At 32.2% G+C, this 20,576-nt stretch overlaps 1 protein-coding gene across 1 annotated transcript; it reads right to left on the reverse strand.

The window, feature by feature from the left end:
• Positions 1 to 12,356: 12,356 nt before the first annotated feature.
• On the reverse strand, positions 12,357 to 13,153 carry LOC120068835 (MLP-like protein 328). The gene is made up of 2 exons (XM_039020470.1): positions 12,949 to 13,153; positions 12,357 to 12,810 (listed from the first exon to the last, which is right to left on the reverse strand). The coding sequence occupies exons 1-2, from the start codon at positions 13,139 to 13,141 to the stop codon at positions 12,548 to 12,550; spliced, it is 456 nt and encodes a 151-aa protein (XP_038876398.1). The 5' UTR covers positions 13,142 to 13,153; the 3' UTR covers positions 12,357 to 12,547.
• Positions 13,154 to 20,576: the final 7,423 nt, after the last annotated feature.

The raw sequence follows: 20,576 nt of genomic DNA on the forward strand, positions 1-20,576 counted from the left end.
TTGGTATGTATGGAGCCCTTTGGTTGTTTTAAATGTTTAAAGATCCCCTAGTTCTTGAATATTAAATATGTTATTCAAGGGTTTCCTAAGCAAGTTAAACAGATTAGTTAGGCGGTAAGTGTCACAAAAGGATTGGGAACTACTACCGTCACATTCCCTTCTAGGTTTATAGGGTAATCTAGGAAGGGGTGTGGCACTTTACCATATCAAAATTTTGATAATGCTGATTTATTGACCTCTGTGGTTCCTAGGAATGTGAAAAGTTTTGTTGAATCTAAAGTTGCCACTAAATTCAGCGATGTGAGTTTTGAAAATTCTCCCCTCTCCACTTATTTTGATGATTAAGACAATATCCATATTGTTGCTCTTTTTTCTAAGAAAGTTGTCGATGTTGGATCGATACCATCACACAGTGGAAGAAATCAGGATCCATAAACATTCTAATTCATTCATTTTGCTTGAAAAGAAACATGCTAAAAATAGATTATAATGGGTTTCATGAACATACCTTGGCCGAACAAACGAAATCTCCACTTACAGCTGCAAAATCCTCCAAATCTTTGTGTACACCACCATAAATCTTCCCTACTATCCTCCTGGTGCTCTAGTTTGAGTTGTGGGACTCAACGTAAGCTAGAATCAAAGGGAATATGAAGAAAGCTCACTGAACAGAACCCACTGAAGAATACCTTCATTCATCCGAATTTTTCAGCAAAAATTCAGTCGGTTCATCACTCATTCTTCACTCCAATCTCTTCAATATATTGCAGACTATCATGAAAAGAGATGTGCTGTATGGGATGCAGTTCATGCTTGGAGTAAGTCAAAGGAGAAGGTGGGTTCCTTGTAAGCTACTTTGAAGATGACTTGAAAAACCTATTTTTTAAAGTTTGTGTAATTTTTCAATTTCCAAAATCTATTTTGATTTTTAAAAACATATTTTATTTCTAAAATTAAAATTTATTAATTTTACAAATTAATTTCATAAATTAATTTTCTAATAAAATTAATAAATAATTATTTAAACAATTTAAATAATTCTAATTAATTTAATATCCAATATTAAATTAATCTTTACATAAATTAATCTTCATATATTTAAATATATTTCTCCAATTTCTTTTGATTCTAATTGAATGTTTCAAATTAACTTATCACGCTACTCTAGAGCTAATCCATTTTTGAGCTAGTAGGGGGACCGCATGGACCTACAGATCATGGGCTCCAACGATCCGAGATTAATCGGCTAAAGTCATTAGACCGATCTAACCTCCATTCGTTGACTAATGGGTCACTCCACAAAATCCCATAGTTGAACTCCCCTCACTGTAGATATATTATGTCCACTCGATATAACCATGATTAGTAAGTTAACCATTCATAGGTAGTTCGTAATAACGGTTGGGTCAAATCTCTGTTTTACCCTCGAAATTAGCTCTTGTTCCTTAAGTCCGCACTGATCCCCTAATGAACAATTTTTTTGTGATCCAATCACAAAACCGAGTCCCTCTCATACAAAATGAGAGGCGAGATCCCTTGTTCAAACCCCAAAATCAACACTTAAGGGAACAACCTCTTTACTATCCCTAAAGCGGGTAGGAGTCAATTCTCTCTTGCACCCTATGTCCCCAGCTATCTATCCAGTCTTACCCCTGAAATGGAAGTCATATTGAGCCGGCGCTGTTGAGCCAACCCTCACCTTTGTAAATCTAAGGGCAATCCCAAATAAACAGGAGTTCATAGTTAGCTCAAGATTAAGGTCAAGTTACTTAGGTCATCGCTTTGAAATAGTTAGTCTTAAATAGTAAACAACGTTATAAAGTAAGAGTGACTCATTTCGTGGTCCGATCTTGTACAAACTCTTTTGAACAAGGACACCCCCACTCCTCATGTCCAGCATGAACGAATTAGGATCACTTCATTTGTAGCACTTTACAACTCCTTGTAACAACTACAGAGCAAGTCGTATCCAATAGTGTTACCAGAATAAGGTACCCAACTTTATCCATGTACTACATATCATTTTGACTATTTACTCGAACTTGATCCACCTTTATGTCTCCACATAAAGTTCATGTACTCATCCAATAGTCATGGAACTTTTAGGTTTATTGGATTTCTATTCAAGCAATAGATTTATTCAATAACATCTTTATTAAATTATCAGAATAGACTCCATTGTTTACATACCACGAGTTTTAGGACATAAAACCCAACAAACTCCCACTTGGACTAAAACTCCAGTGGTAACTTATACATCCAATATATAAGACTAAGTTTCTGAGTTTTATAGAAAAATACAATAAACTAGGGCATCCCATACCCATCTTTTACCATTCGGTACCTTTATACTCGATATTTCTCCCACTTTTCCTAGGTTATCTAGTATTCCTAGTCCTACTAGGTAATTCTCAAACACTTTAGTCGAGAGAATTATTGTAAACATTGTTAGGTATATAATAGGCTTTTGATAAATCTATAAGGGGATTGCATCTTAATCTCAATAATGGCTAGGAAGTACACTTTCCTCCCACTACGTTGAGGTACTCTCAACTCTTTGAGCAAGATGCATCTGACCTTTCTTAACAACTCTTTATTAATAGTCAGATCTAGAAATCTTTAAACTTTCTATACTTTGATCTAACCATCTGAATATCTACAAATGATATTTAACAATTTGATTTTCAACAGAGGTTGGTAGAACAAACATAATATTTTGAAAATGAACATTTCATTTATCCCAAAAATATATACAATTTGTTCTATACAAGTTTTAGCAATTAAAAACAAGTAGCAACTTCTCCTACTAGATGAGCTGAGCAAATGGTCTTAGGGTCAAGTTGGCCTGGTTACCCTTTCTCTATTCTCTTCTCAACAAGATATTGAGGGCAGTGTCTCCTTCAGTGCCCTTCATCGTTGCAATGGAAACATTTTCCTTTGCAACGCTATCCTTGCCTTTCAATCAAGTAATTTTCTTTTTCCCTTTCCCTTTGCCTTTCTTCACAAGAATACTCTTACTCTTTGAAGAGGAAGCAACTTCAGGCTTGGAGGAAATTCCTCACTTCTCGACAGTAGTAACATTTACTTATGGCACCAGACCCTTTGTTCTCAACAGTATCTGGTAAGCCTATAGCTCATTCAGTAGAATAGTTAAATTTTATTCATAAATGAATTTAGAATTGCAGAAAACTCTCCAGAAGAGATTCTAGAATAAAACCAACTTGACTTCTCTCGTCTGTGAGAGCACTGTTTACTTCTGTCACATTAAAGTGGACCATCATGTCCAAGACATGTTCAAACATTGGTCCCCACTTTGATGCGACTCTTGTAAACGTAGTTAATGGCAACCCTCGCAGAGATTCCATAATCTCTTTGGCAGTACTCATATCCTCATGCTTCTTTTGTCAACACATCAGATAAGTTGGCGAGGATATAAGCACAGGCTATATCATTAGCCTTGACCCATCTGTCATATACATCCCAAACATTTCGATTTGTGTTAGAACTAGGAATGAGAGGATAGCCCTCAATTAAGATAAATCGAAAATTGTCTATTACAAGTATCGTGTTCAAATTTGATTTCTAATTCACATAATTGTCCCCAATAATTTAATCTGGCGCTAACACTTGTATTATTGAACTTGTCATTTTGAAATTTTATATCCAATCAAGTTTTAGCAATTTTAATAATTTACCCAAGATTATTCTTTTGCAACGATACTACATCAAGACATTCTTGACTAAATACTACCTCTAGAATAACTCATATTCCGATTGTCATTTAGGTACTGCTTTTGGTCAGACATTATTAACACTTAATAATTCTGTAAGTATACATCCGCCATTTTCGGATCTTATAGAATGGTATGAATATCGCTCTGAAATGGAAAAAAATACCCAAGACGAAACTATAAAACCCTATTCATTTTACTGAAGCCTAGGTTGTTCCGAATCCTATGTTACAACCCTCCATGGGGATAGTCGTCGTTAAACGACTAGCAAAGGGCCGCTTAAAGCTAACCAGTAGGCGCAACATAATAATCTCACGGTTCATACTAATGGAGGAGACTATAGGATATGTTGACACATTTCCTTCACCCACTTACTATGAACTACTTCCTTCGTTCACCTTGGTATTGACGCATACATCCGCTCTCCGTAGGGAGGTCACTTCCAGGGTGACACAAAACGTCATATGAATCTCACGATGTGAACTATGTGGAGACGTGGCAATTGAAATCATACTCTTGATTTCTATTTGAACAACTTTCCCTTATTCACAAAGTCTAAATTTAAGCTAAAAAATATTCTCCGTAGGGAGGTCACTCCCAGGGTGACATGAAGTACTACTTAAATCTAGACTGTGAACTCTTAGGGATGTGAGAGCTAAGAATAACATACCGCGTATGTTATTAATCTCCCACTGAAGTTTTCTAATAACTCTATCATATAGAAGTTATTCACTACCACTGAAATGTTCTAATGTTTGGGTAACCTTGTACTTAGGTTTTTTCCCGGCTAATAAAATTAAACCTAAGTCTATGTGGTTTATCCATGTATAACTCTTATAAATGGACTTAAACCTATGATGTCTAGTTGATAAACGCTTTTATTACCTGACATCGCTCACGAATACTCATAAAACTGGTTATCAACGCTCAAGTATTCAGCCATAATCCCTAGGTAGGAGGTGTTCCATAGACCGTCAACTTAAATACCCCTAACCTTCGACAGGATTATATACCGGTTGAGTTTATAACCCTAGTTTTACAAGTTTAACGACTTATTTTAACTAATTAAAACAAGTGGTTAACCTACGTGAGCATGCAGCTATTCTTCATTATGGATTTTAAATGTCTAACCCAATTTTATAAGAGCTTATAAAACTTTAGACATACTAAACATCCACAACATACAAGCATTCAATATCTAGTATAACACTTATATTAAATACAAGAAACCCTAACATGCATACTATATATTATAACAAATTATAACATACTTTCAATGCATGTTGCATGCTTTCTATGGTGAGATTTTAAATCTAAATGGCATACTATATGCACATACAAGATTTATTTAATTATAACATACATCCAATGCATAAATAATTAAACGCATACTGATATGGTTTTAGTTTTGGAAAAAACAAGAAAACAAAAACCTAACTATTACAAAAACAGCTTCAACACCGCTCTAACCGCTCCAAAATCGCTTGAACCGGACTGGAATCGTCTGAACCGAACCAGCAGAGACTGAATCGGACCAACCACAAACCATTTGAAGCTGAACCAGACCAAACCTCAAGAGAATCGGTCAAACCGGCTTCTCTTACTCTCGCTCAAAATCTCGCCAAGTCTGATCGTTGAGCAATGACGAACATCGTCATGCAATTGGCTTGATCGTTTAGTGTTTGCTTGATCGTTTAGCAACCAATGCCTATCGTTTAACAAAGCTACACGAACGTATAGTGTTCGCCTTCTATCGTTTAGTGTCATCGTCTAGCACTGGAGGATGCTACACGATCGCTTAGTGTCAAACACTATCACATAGCTTCATCCTTAGCACCGCGTCTTGATCGTTTAGCGCGCACCCGAGGTAAGCGATCACCTAGTGCTATTGCATAGCAATCGACGCATCGCTCAGCTGCCACTCATAGGTAAACGACCGTGTAAGTGACGCTTAGCGCCATCGTATAGCCCTCCGTCGCATCGCTTAGCTCCCGAACAAAGGTAAACGATCGTGTAAGCGATCGCTCAGCACCATCGCATAGCTCTTCACCTCATCGCTTAGCTNGATCGTGTAAGCGATCGCTCAGCACCATCGCATAGCTCTTCACCTCATCGCTTAGCTCCCACCCGAAGCTACATGATCGTGTAGTGCCATCGCTTAGCAAAACAACGCATCATTTAGCTCCCGAGGTAGACGATCGTCTAAAGCATAACACCTAAATGATTAACGCTCAAAGCTACACGATCATTTAGCTTTTCCTTCATATCGTCTAACATATGAAGCTAAATGATCCTTTAGCTACTGAAGCTCAACGACGATATGAACAGAGGCTAATCGTCTGGAATCTGCAACTCATCCCCTTCGCTTATTTCTTCGAATTACAGCTTAATTTCAACTCTAATGACTCCAAATAAATTACAGACTCTTGGGAAGACATTAAAGCTCATCAAGCAAGAGCAAATTACAAATTTGAATGAGAAATCAAAGAGAAATTAAAGGCCAAAACTCAGAAAACTATATCATTACAGCATTTTCATATTCTCATACAAAACACTCACCAAACCAGAATTAATCCGAACTAAATGCTTATAAGACGCTCTGATACCAATTATTGGATCGATACCATCACGCAGCGAAAGAAATCAGGATCCATAAGCATTATAATTCATTAATTTTGGTTGAAAAGAAACATGCTAAAAACATAGTATAATGGGTTTCATGAACATACCTTGGTCGAACCAACGAAATCTCCATTTTCAGCTACAAAATCCTCTGAATCCTTATGTAGACCACCACAAGATCTTCCCTACTATCCTCTTGGTGCTCATAGATTGAGTTGTGAGACTTAAAATAAGCTAGAATCAAAAGGAATATGGAGAAAGCTCACTGAACAGAATCCATTGAAGAACACCTTCATTCATCCGAAATTTTCAGCAAAAATTCAGTCGGTTCATCACTCATTCTTCACTCCAATCTCTTCAATATATTGCAGATTATAATACAAAGAGCATGGGATGCAGCTTATGCTTGGAGTAAACCAAAGGAAAAAGTGGGTTCCTTGTAAGCTACTTTGAAGATGACTTGGAAAACCCATTTTCTCAAGTTTGTGTAATTTTTCAATTTTCAAAATCTATTTTGATTTTTAAAAACATATTTTATTTCTAAAATTAAAATTTATTAATTTTAAAAATTAGTTTCATAAATTAATTTTCTAATAAAATTAATAAATAATTATTTAAACAATTTAAATAATTCTAATTAATTTAATATCCAATATTAAATTAATTTTTACAAAAATTCATTTTCATATATTTAAATCATATTTAAATATATTTTCTCCAAATTCTTTTGATTCTAATTTGAACGTTTCAAATTAACTTATCACGCTACTCTAGAGCTAATCCATTTCCAAGCTAGTAGGGAGACCGCATGGACCTACAGATCATGGGCTCCAACGATCCGAGATTAATCGGCTAAAGTCATTAGACCGATTTAACCCACATTCGTTAACTAATGGGTCACTCCACTAAAGCCCATAGTTGAACTCCCCTCACTGTAGATATATTATGTCCACTCGATATAACCATGATTAATAAGTTAACCTATCACAGGTTGTTCGTAATAACGGCTGGGTCAAATCTCTGTTTTACCCCCGAAATTACCTCTTGTTTCTTAAGTCCCCATTGATCCCCTAATGAACAATTGTTTTGTGATCCAATCACAAACTGAGTCCCTCTCATACCAAATGAGAGAGCGGGATCCCTTGTTCAAGCCCTAGAATCAACACTTAATTGAACAACCTCTCTACCATCCCTAAAGCGGGTAGGAGTGAATTCCCTCTTGCACCCTATGTTCCCAGCTATCTATCCAGTCTTACCCTTAAAATGGCAGTCATATTGAGCTGATGCTGTTGAGCCAACCCTCACCTATGCAAATCTAAGGACAATCCCAGATAAATAGAAGTTCATAGTTAGCTCAGGATTAAGGTCAAGTTACCTAGATCATCGCTTTGAAATAGTCAGTCTTAAATAGTAAACGACGTTATAAAGTAAGAATGACTCATTTCCTGGTCCGATCTTGTACAAACTCTTTTGCACAAGGACACCCCCACTTCTCATGTCCAACATGAACGAATTAGGATCACTACGTTTGTAGCACTTTACAACTTCATGTAATAACTACAGAGCAGGCCATATCCAATAGTGTTACCAGAATAAGGTACCCAACCTTATCCATGTACTATAGATCATTTTGGCTATTACTCGAACCTGATCCACCTTTATGTCTCCACATAAAGTTCATGTAATCAACCAATAGTCAAGGGACTTTTAGGTTTATTGGATTTCTGTTCAAGCAATAGATTTATTCAATAACACCTTTATTGAATTATCAGAATAAGCTTCATTGTTTACATACCACGAGTTTTAGGACATAAAACCCAACAATCGATGGTGCTGGTGTTACTGGTGATAGTAATGCTGGTGTTAATACCTCCTGTCATCTAGTAATGATTCTAAGCACATCGCTTCTAAGGAAGCCTCTACTGGGGTTTCAAGAGCAGCTCAGATAAAGAAGCTACAGGCTCTGTTTCGGTCACTAGGGCCAGGACTCTAACCAAAAGAAAACAACCATCCATGGCTAATGTTTCTCCTATGCCTTTAGATGGGGTCTCTTTTCACACTGAGAGTGCAAGTTTATGAAAGTATGTTGTTAAACATAATATTGTGCAAGTTTATGATAGTATGTTGTTAAACATAATATTGTGGATGAGAAAGAATTATCTAATCGTACTCAGAGTGTGTTGAGATTATTGAATTAATTCAAACTGTCTGCCCTGAAAGAACTGTTTTGAACTTGGCGCCCTACAATCCTCACTTGGTACGAGAGTTCATTGTGAATCTTCCCCCATAATTTGTAGATTCAGCTAGTCTAGATTTTCAGACAGTACACAATAGGCGACATGCATTTGTCTTCTTTGCTGCTGTGATCAACCAACTTTTTTTTTTTTTTCGTAATGTGCCTTAAAATGTGAGAGAACTGCATCCTTCTCTAAGACATTTGGTCTTTGAGTTGATTGGAGGAGCTCGTTTCATTTGGCCATGAAAGGATCAATGGTCTACAGTGTCTTTGAGATTTAAATATAATATGCCCTTTTACATAGGATTGGAATTTATAATGGTGTCCTTCTTCATGCAAATCTGATTAAACATCACATTGGGTCCAAAGCTCTGAAATTGCCTATTTGTTTTTCCACCCTTATTTGTGACATCATATTGTCTTAAAAGCCTGATCTTCTCACTGCATGAGAAGTTATTGGACCATCTCGAAATCTCTTTTCCATCAACCCTAAACTTCTGCAGGGTCACCATGTTCCTAATTTGGGTACCACCACAATACCTTATCATCTTGATTGCACAACTCGAGCTTTAATAACTTCTTCATTTGGTGGTCGTATTCTTCAATTGCTTTCCCCTGAAGCTCGTGATCTCGAGTCTTTCCTGCACCATCTTTAGGAGAGCAAGGAAGAAGTGGATGAGGTTTTAATGATCATGTGGTTCGTTTTATTTAGGGATGCAGGAACTTCCTCTTCTCAACCACGGAGTTGATGTCTTTAGGTGTTTTTTTTCCAATCCAGAAAGGGGGAATGGTGATTAGTTTTGGTTTGTGGTTTGGTGATTAGTTTCGGTTGATTGTGTTTAGATGTTTCTGTCTGATTTCTATTCATGATTATGGGTTGATTTATGTTTTTGCTCGGGGGACTAATATGTTTTGGAACTGATATGTTCTCGCTTGTTATGTGTTGTATTGTTGATGTTATTATTTTTTTCAAGACTTTCATTCCGACATTTGTACTTATTGTTGAATGATAGTTGTTTTTTATTCTGCATAAAAAAATTATAAGCCAAAGGAGAAGTTTATTTAAGATTTAGGTTGTTGGCTTTATAATCTTCTCTAAGGTAGTGGTTCTGTAGATGTCTCAATTAAACCCTTAACATCCATTTATGACACCAAATATTTTCCTGCAGCATATTTTCTTAATTTGGAATTATCTGAATGTAATATTTAGTCTGATATATTCCTTTTTGAAGCGCGGCTTTTTATTCCAAATGAGGACTTATTTCATTTATTGGATTCCATTATTTAAAGTAATTTTTGCAGACCTTTTAGAGTTGCCGCATTTGTTTAATTAAGCATGACGTTTTCTGTACTTCGACCAAACTATTCTACATTGTGTTCTTGCTCGTTTGCTCACTATTTCGTTGTACATGTTCTTCATCTGTTGAGTGCAACACTTTGAAGAATTTCACAATCTTAGGGGAGCCTAAGTCATTGCTACTAGAGAAGGGATTCTCAACTTCAGAGGAAGAGTTCTCTATCTTAAGAGGACCTAAGATTTGCCAGTGAAGGGAGTTTGTTGATTCTGGAAGAAGATAATCAAGTTGAGAGGAGTCTCACACACCGTCGGGTGTCGAAATGTCAGACGCTAATATTAACAAACTTAGGGGACTCCAAGTTTAGTTGAAAGGGAGTCACACGTCTAGGGGGAGCCTAGGTGACGTGTATGTTAAGTACGTGAGCCACTATAGTAGTTGGTGTCTTACAGATAAGTACTATATCATAAACTGCTTATCTCTTTAATATTAGTGATTTATTTTTCTGGACATTCTACCCTCCAGACGTAGGTGTTTATCATCCAACTAGGTTACAAACTGTTGTATGTCTTTACTTGTTTACTTGTTGTTGGTATTTTTATTGTTATAGTTGTTGTCAGTATTTTCTGTTTAACATCCACATAACGAGTGACGAGTCATTCTATCACCTTTTTCCTGTGCTATTTCTTAGACATTTGTTACAGCTAGTTTGGTATTAAAGTCATAGCTTTTAATAGATGTGACTTCGATTTCTTATGAATGTATCCTTTTCCAAACGAATTGAAAGAGACCAATTGGAGAGAAAAAATGTTTGTTCAATAATTTATTCATATTAAACGACGACGAGTTGGAGAAGATATTCAATGCTTGAGACAGTGGGATTTAAAGGGAACGAACGTGGAACACATTAACTTTTTTTCCTTTCCATTTTGTTTATAGTTTTCCTTTATCATTTATGCTTGAGTTCTAGTATGGTGGAGGACATGGATGTGTATTGTTTAGATTTATTTAATTGCATTAGTTAAAGACTTTCATATTGCAATAATCATGTGTGTAATTGTTTGCTCAATGACTTTTTTTCTTTCTCAGTGAATAATTCATTCCCCTTATTTATTTAGGTTTTGACTCAAGAGACTAAATTTTAATTTAGGACAAAGTTTGCACGAAAATAAAGGGTTGTCTTTTAGGTTGTTTGTGAAAGAACTTAATATCTTGTTTTGTCTTTAAAATTCTATAGAGATTTTAGGTTTTAACTTCAAGCATTGAGATTAATTAAACTTGAGAGAGCCTAATGTAGTATTTTAACATTCTCAATCATGATATTAATTATGAGTTGTTTGATCGATCAATTGACATTTTCATTGCATGAATCCATTCTAAAATATTTTCTCAAACATCTCTAGATAAAATAAAGTGTAAGTAACCATAGTACCTAGTCAATTACGAGGATCATACTTCAACTTAATTAACTATACTAAATTTGACACTTTGCACTTCCGACATTTTATGGAATTAATCATGCACAATAATAACTTTCCATAAAATTGTAGAAGATTGTGATCTTTGAGATAATTTTTCAATTAGGTTGTCTAATCAAGGTGTCAATTAACTATTTTCTTAATACACAATATAGTTTCACTTTGGATGTTTAGTTTTGAGTCTTAAATTTGGAGAATATCTCTAAGTGATAGTTCCATCATTAAGACCTTATTCGGTAAGGATTTGGTTTTTGTAGTTTTAGTTTTTGAAAATTAAACCTATAGACACTACTTTCACTTCCAAATTTCTACTTTTGTTATCTACTTTTTATTAATGGTTTAAAATCCAAACCAAAATTTGGAAACTAAAAAAAATAACTTTTAAAAACTTGTTTTTGTTTTTGGAATTTTGCTAAGAATTCAATTATTGTACTTAAGAAAGATACAAATTTTCAAAATCAAAAAACTAAAAGCGAAATCGTTACCAGACGGGACCTAAATTGTTTTAATTTTCCTACATGATTACATGTTCACTGTAAACAACTAATTGCCAAATGTAATGTTTATGTAAAACGATAAATCAGCTGTGAATCAATTTGTGTTATTTTTACCAACTTTATGAACGTTGCTATATGTTGTGAATGCGATCAAAATGGACCCCAAATTCAAACATCATGATTAAGAACATATTTTATACTCATATATTTTATTAGAACTTGTTTTTTTTTCAATACATTAATTGAGAGAAAAGCAATAATCTATGTGAAAACATATATGGGATTTTTGACCCACTAATCCCATATATGTTTTCTCATATATGGAATCCAAATGGGCACCAAATTCAAACATCATGATCAAGAACATATGTCATAAAGTTTTTTTTGCCAAAAAAAAATTAATCAAAAAATAAAAACTAGATCCAAATAAAATATACCATATTATATTTTAAGCAAGCATAACAATCTAGCTTCATCCATTTAACATGAGAATGACCATTATTATATTTTTACAAAACCCATAAGCTTAGAGAACCATAGTAATAAGAAAATAAAGCATACAATTGCAATCAAGCATGAAACAAGAGTAACAAGACTCTAAGAACAAACCACAACACATTTGACTCCAACATAATCAATCATATCCAAATGAAGATGAAGCTCAGCAGAGAAATATACAGCCTTCTTTTCACTTAAGATGAGATTCAATGTCCTTGGTGATATTATTCATAAGATCGAGATATTTGTAAGGATAAGGAGAGCCATCATCAAGTTTCTCATATTCCAAGGTTAAAATTGCTAAGCTATGCTCGGGTCCTTTTGGCACAACTTGATATATCCCTTTAAAAACTTTGTAATGTTCAAATACATCTCCTTCCAATCCAATCAAGGTCACTGCCAGCTTCTCGTCATCAAATTCCACTTGTTCTTTGAAAACCTCAGTCTTACCATCTTAGGAAAACGCATAATAACACAAAAGATATGAATATTTAAGGAAGGATCATTCACGAAAACAAATGAGAATAGAAAAACAAAACAAGTGGTCGTGGTCATAGTTGTGATCATAGTTATGATTGTATTTATACGTACCGATGGTGTAATTCCAGATCTTGATGGAGCCATGACCATGGGTGTCCCAATCTCCTTCATGAACTTCAACACTTTGGAAGATTGTTGGAGAAATATTGGGAAGATGAGAAACTTTATCTTTGAAGACTCCATAATATTTGTGAGCAGGTGCATTTATTTCTAATTCACTGACAAACTTCCCAACAAGAGACATGGTTTTAATAAATTCTTAATAGATTTGGTAATTTAAAGAACACATCCACATACAACAAATCCCCAATGCTTTCCCCCTTTTATGAAACTCCTGCAGGAGATGAATTATTATTATAATTATTGTTTTTTATTATTATTTTAATCCAACGATTAATTATTTTGATGACATTATACTATTTGTTCAATGATTTTAAAGGAGCAGGTAGGCGACAAGAGTTGGTTTAAAATACGCCAATCAAACCGTAGTTTCTTCTTTGAATCATGTTTTTCTTTTTCCTTAATTAAAAATAGTTTGTAAACTTCCAATAAATTAATAATTTAGTCCCTAAAGTTAAAGTCGAAATCAATTTAGTTCATATATTTTCAAATTTGTAATAATTTAGATTTTGAATTTTTATAATAGAAATTTATTTGTGAAGATATTTCATCTCAAATTTTTGTTTTAATAGATAATATTAATATACAACAACAAGAGGGATCTCACAGTCTGAGATCAAGACACCACAACAAATAAACCACCTATATAAACAGCGCACAGACGAAACAAATATAACCATAATAAAAAGACAACCCAAAAGGAAAAACAAACAAACCAACTAGGAAAAAAAACCTCATAAGTCGGGGAACACACAAAAAACAAAATATCCAAAAAAAAAACTAAGACAACGAAAATAAAAAATCTAGAGAAAATTATAAAGATCAATCTGCCACGAAGCAGCATGTGCATGAAAATTAGAGACACCTCATAATTTGAAGTTGTTAGGTCACACAAATTTAACTATAAAAATGCTTTAGCAATAAACCCCCCAAACTATTGATAATTAGATGGTTATCAGAACATAAATTAATTATGTTTTTACTCTTCTCCTTTTAATAATTAACTTGATAATCGAATATAGCGAAAGTTAAGAACTTGAAATGAAGAAAGTTATTGAATGAATTTTGGTTAATATTATTCGGCTTGCATCTTTTCTTTACAAGAGTATGTTAAATTTTTAAAAAGCAGTACAACAGCTAAACGTTCTAAATAAGGGAAATAACACTCATATGGTGAAATTATGGTTATCTAACCCAATGTATAAACGTGTTTTTCACAATGTTCCAATAATTTCAAAGACAAACAATAAAGCATCAAGATAAACTTCAAAAGACGAAACCCAAAGTTTGGTAACTTAGTTCAGTGATATACTACCTACGTCTCGAAAACAATGTGCGCGGGAAAGATGCTTTTACTACAATAAAGTCAAGCAATTACAAAGCTGTATTTATGTATAAATAAATGGCAAATATAACAACACAGGGATAGCTTAACACGATGAATAATTTACCTAGACTCCCCCTAAGTGTGATTCCTTTTCAAATATTCTTAGGCTTCCCCTAAGTACGAGTATATTAGTAAGCGACCACTTAAGCTTCCCCAAAGTGTGAGACTCCCTCTCAACTACTATCTTTTCACTTTCAAATATGAAGACCATTCTACTTGATGAACATAGGCTCCCCTTAAGTTTGCGAATCTCTTCTCAAATAATGATTCCTTAGGCTCTCCCTAAGATGGAGAAATTATTCTCAATTAGCTATTCATACTTCATAACGATCTAGAGCAAAGCCTCAAGATCTACAAAACTTCTTGTTTCACAATCTCTAAGAATGACACACGATCACGTCATTCATTCGCCACAAAAAATAAAAACAGCAATCAAATACATCAAAACGGCAACCCTAGCAAGAATACAACTTGGTCTTAAATATGCACAACATCAAATAGGAAAGCATACCCCAACCAGAATCTGCAAAGCTTATATAAGAAAAAGATCCAACAGAAATAAAATTGCAAGAACATCCTATTATAATGCCCTTTCTCTCAAGCAAGATATTAAATAAAAGTCAATCAACAGTAGTCAATTGTTTGAAAGTAGTACACACACATGCTAAATAGTTTTGTTGAGTTATATGTCCTAAAATTTGTAGTTTGTAATATTAAACATATTTTATTTGCAACAAAAATGTTATTGAGGCTTATTCAATAAAATTGTTATTGAATATGTAAATTGCACTTGCAAAGATTAAATTCAATAAACTAAGATCCATGGCCATTACATGAGTACTTGAACTTTATGCGGAAACATAAAATGGTCAAGTGCAAGTAAATAGCCAAAACGGTATATAGTATACGAATAAGGTTGGGTATCTTATCCTAGTAACATTATTGGATGTGGCACACTTTGTATCTAATACAAACGATGTGATCCTAAATCGTTCATGTGGAGACATGCGAGTGGAAGCATCCTATGCAATAAATTTGTATAAGACCAGGACCAAAAAATAAGTCACTCTTACTTTATAACGTTGTTTATTGTTTAAGACTGACTATTTCAAATCGATGACCTAGGTAACTAAATGTTAATCCTGATCTAACTATGAACATCTGTTTATTTTGGATTATCTTTAGATTTGCATAGGTGAGGGATGGCTCAACAGCGTCGGCTCAATAGGTCTCCCATTCCAGATATAAAACAAGGTAGATAGTTGGGGACATAGGTGCAAGATGAAATTCACTTCTACCCGCTTTTAGGGATATAGAAAGGTTATTCTCTTTATTGATTCTAGGTCTTGAACAAGGGACCCCACATTCTCATTGGCTTGAGAAGACTCGATTTAGTGATTTGATCACAAACCCATTATTCATTGGAGGATCGGTGGAACTTAAGGAGGAAAATATAACCTTGGGTTAATTGTGATGAATTATTATTATTATTATTATTATTGTTAGTATTATTTTATTCCAAGGATGAATTAATTTCATAGATATTAATATTATATGTTCAATGATTTTAAAGGAGTAGGTAAGCGACAATAGTCGGTTTATTATATAAGCCAAACAAACCGTAGTTTCTTCATCGAATCACGTTTTTTTTTGTCTTAATTAAAAATATTTTTATCTCTAAATTAACAATTCAGTCTCTAAACTTAAGTTGACAGCAATTTAATTCATGTAATTTCAAATTTATAATAATTTAGTCTTTGAACTTTTATAAATAACAATAACCCATTTGATTTTTCGTTTATTGTTCTTGAAAATTAAACCTATAAATACTACTTTTATCTCTATATTTCTTCATTTATTATCTACATTTTACCATAGGTTAAAAAACCAAACTAAAATTTGGAAACTAAAAAAAGTAGCTTTTAAAAACTTGATTTTGTTTTTTGGAATTTGGTTAAGAATTTAAAGATTATATTAAAGAAAGATGCAAATCATTATAAGAAAAGATGAGGAAATAAATTTAATTTTTAATAAAAAGAAATAAATAATTACGGAACGGATCATAGTTTTTGTACTTTAAGGTTTGCAACAATCTAGTTCTTGTTGCGAAAGTTTATTATTAGGATTTAATAAAATTTCTTATACATGATGACTGATAAATTAGTTCATGGACCTTAATTTTTGTACTTTTTATGTTTCGTAACAATTTAATTCTAATTGTGAAAATTTACTATTAAGATTTAATAAAATTTATAATTTTTATTTATTTATAAACTATATAAACTAAATCATTATATAATAAAAAATTGACGCTTAAATTTGAAGAAGATTTTCATAATAAAAATTGAATTATTATTTATTAAAATTTATGGACTAAATTGTTTGAAATTTGAAACTACGAACTAGAGTTGAAAGACTCAATTATTACTTCCAAGTACTTTTTAACCCTTTTCTTATTTCTTTTACGGCTTTCTAAAGGGTAGTTCTGAAAACTATTTTCTTTAAACATTATACAAAGGGGAGATATGAAAGTTTTATTATTATTATTATTATTATTATTATTATTATTATTATTTTTTAATGTGTGCTTCAAAATTTGTTAGAAAATCAAACTAGTAGAATTGAGATTATGTATAAGGATATTAGTAAGCGATCACTTTGACTATCTGGACTGACAAAAGAAATAGCAAATTTTAAAGTTTCATTTGGAAAAATGGCAAAAAAAGTTTCAAAATTATAAAAATAGAAAAATGAATTTATATAATAAAAAATACTAATTAGTAAATGACAAAACTACCCTAAAACAACAAAATTAACTACAAATGAAAATATTAAAAATCTTCCAATATGGTCCTTTATGCAAGTGAAGATGACGAGTAGTCGATGAGGGTCATTAGAAACTTATGGATGTATACAAACTTTCTCCAATAGACTTTCTCCAAGATGAGAAAGAGCAAAGTCGATTTTACTAGTAAAGTTGTTGTTGGCAAGTGAATATGTGAAGGAATTGCAACTTAATGACGAAGTGATCATTGGAAGTATGATTACATTTGATACTAAACTAGTTGTAGGGAGTCTCATCATCTTCATCCCATGTGACCATTTTACTCACTTGATCTTGAAAGCTAACTTTAAACAATATCAATCACAGAACGTCATTGTTGAAAATGATGTTTAAAGTAGAAACAAAAGAAAAAACATGTGTGTAAGTAAAAAAAAGGTTGGCAACCTGGTGAGGGTGGTCGTTAAAAGCTAGCCAAGATGATGGAATTCAAGAAAGAGTTGTTGAACCAACGATTGAAGACATGAGATTGCAAAGGAGAAAATGAAGTTTTGGGGGTGGCTAAGTGGAAAATGAATAAGATGAGATTTAGGGTTTTTTTTTAAATTTTTTTTTAATAAATAATAATAATTATGAGAAGAAGAATAAGAAAAAGAATAAGAATAGTGATAATAATAATATTACTAATATTAATATTAATAACAATAATAAACTGAAAAATATATATATCCATTTAAATTTTAATTCTCATTTATATGTTTATTTTTAGGTTCAACAAGCCATTTTTACATATTTGTATATGAAAAATTTAAAACATCGAAAATATGAAGAAAAAAAATTAATTTGATATCAATATATATAAAATAATAAAAAATATCTAGATATAATTGATTTTGTAACAAACATATAAACAAATCAAAAGTTAGTTGGATAAAATCAAATTTATAATAAAAAATAAATTCAAATATAAATTGGAGAGGAAAAATACTAAATTTTTGTTTATTCTAATTAAAAAAAATCCATAAGTAGCTAGATAAAATCTAATTTGATAATAAAATATAAATTCAAATATAATTTATTCAAGAAGGTAGTTCGTTTATTTACAATTACATGTATATATAATATCATCAACCAAAAAACCTATGAAAAAGCATAACTCGTTGTGGAGATATAGCAAAAACAGCAAGATTGCAAAAATGAATACTTGTTTGTTTGTCAAAAATACAAATTAATGATATAATAATATAATAAAATGATAATGAATAAAAGGTAATTAAAAAATACAAAAAAATGATCAAATTTAAATGAAATATATAGTTTATTAGATAATAATATGTATAAAATATTCCGTAAAATCATAATTAAAACAAAAAAAATTAATCCAAATTTAGAATAATAAAAAATGATTAAAATAATATAAAATCTAAAGATATATTATAAATTAAAATCCAAATGGTGATAAACAAATTAAATATTGATTAAATCTTAATATTTTCGAAAAGTGGTTAAATCAAATCAAAACAAATAGCTAATTTAAATCAATTAGGGAAGAAAAATGAGGATGAGATTGGTTTATTTTAAGTGAATTCGTGAAGTAGTTATCGAAATCTAATTTTTATATTAAAAATAAATTTAAATTTCAAAAGAGGAAAAATTGAGAAAAGATTTGTTTATTTTAAATCAAACTCCAAATGTAATGTTATAGCAAAAACGGTAGTTTGTTAAAGAAATCACAAAAAACCTAAATCGATGAAACATTTGTGTAAGTAAAAAAAGTTATGGCAATGTATGAAGGAATAATCCAACTAATTCTTGTGCAATCAATGCATGACCATTTTATTAGGAAGTGATATTTCTTTTCCCAAAATGTTAAAATAATATCAAAAATAGCATATACAACTAATTTATTAAAAATGTGAGAAATATATAGCTAATTCATTAAAAATGTATGTGTACAATTATGAAAAACAATATAGAGATTTGAATAAAATATATGGATAAAAGAAGTTTTAATAATATATGAATATTTCAAATATAAATTTGGTAGAAAAATCTGAATATTTTATTAAGGTGAGATAAATTCGAAAAATGGTTAAATATTATCTAAAATAATAATAAAATATATAGATCATGTTAACTACATGAGAAAATTAGGAGGACAGTTGTTCTTGATAAATATCAATTGCCTGTATATATACCTCGACCTTGTTTTCTGTTTTGGAATTACTGGTATTTGTAGTTTCATAAACAACAACATCTACGAACAAGGTAAGGGCGAATCAAGGATTTAGAAATTTGTGGTAATGTGCATGTCACATGAGCTGCTATAATTCTTATTCCTAGACGATTTTGCCATTTTTCATAATGAAAACTCAAATTCTGACATACACTCCAATTCCCCTTGTAGTTTTGCTAGCCTAATACATTTGGACTCTTTACTATATTAAGTGGGCCTGTCTCCTTTTAAAGCACATTTATTTGATTTTTTATTGGGCTTGGTATTAAACTCATGTATTTGGGTTGAGAGACTTGTTTATTATGAATTAATGTTGGATTTTATTCATTCTTTAAAATTTAATGTTCTATGCTTGTAATTTATTCTTGACTTGATCAATGATGATATTTTCTTTGCTTTGCTAGATATAGATGTGTCTATTCATGTTAATCCCAATTAGGACTTGAATTTTTGGCTTGCTTATAATAAATTACTAAATTTTCTTAGATAATTTCTTTTGTAACATTCAAAGTCATCTTTCAAGAATCTAATCAATTGATAATTTAGGCTATACAAATTGCTATTGACTTGGTTTATTTCCCTAGGCTTAATGTATGTTTGATTAATTAGGCCACAATCGTAACCGGTTAAATGAACACCTAGATTAGTTGACTAATTAATTAGTGCATTAAGGTGAAAGTTATGGTCTTCCATGCTAACTAACAAAGAATTAAATCTTTCGTGCAATTAATCTTTAGAGTTCCATGAACAACCAAGAGCATGAACGAAATCCGAGTTCCCTAAACTAGGTTCTTATAATTGAATTTAATTCCCTTTTTAAATTACACATTTAAATTGATACTGTTTAAATTCCTTGCAATCATAACAACACCATACACCTCCTATGTCAGCTCGAATTAAATTGTTAGCTAAAATTCTCAGATTTCTTGTGGAGATGACCCAATCTTACCATTTATACTACGCTGTAGTGAGAATAGTAAAGATTAGAGTTTAGAAATTTTAGTTGATTAGTAGTCTTTCGAAAGCGACACCAAAAAGTGGAGCAATCCTCTCTGGATAGTCAATATAGTAGCTTTTCGCTGTGGCTCCTTGGCCATTCACATTCCCAAGAAAGCGGAGCAAACATCTCTAGTAGAAAATACAACAGCTTTTTG

The sequence above is a fragment of the Benincasa hispida genome, unplaced genomic scaffold, assembly GCF_009727055.1.
Source record: "Benincasa hispida cultivar B227 unplaced genomic scaffold, ASM972705v1 Contig1182, whole genome shotgun sequence".
In the NCBI taxonomy this organism is placed as follows: Eukaryota; Viridiplantae; Streptophyta; class Magnoliopsida; order Cucurbitales; family Cucurbitaceae; genus Benincasa; species Benincasa hispida.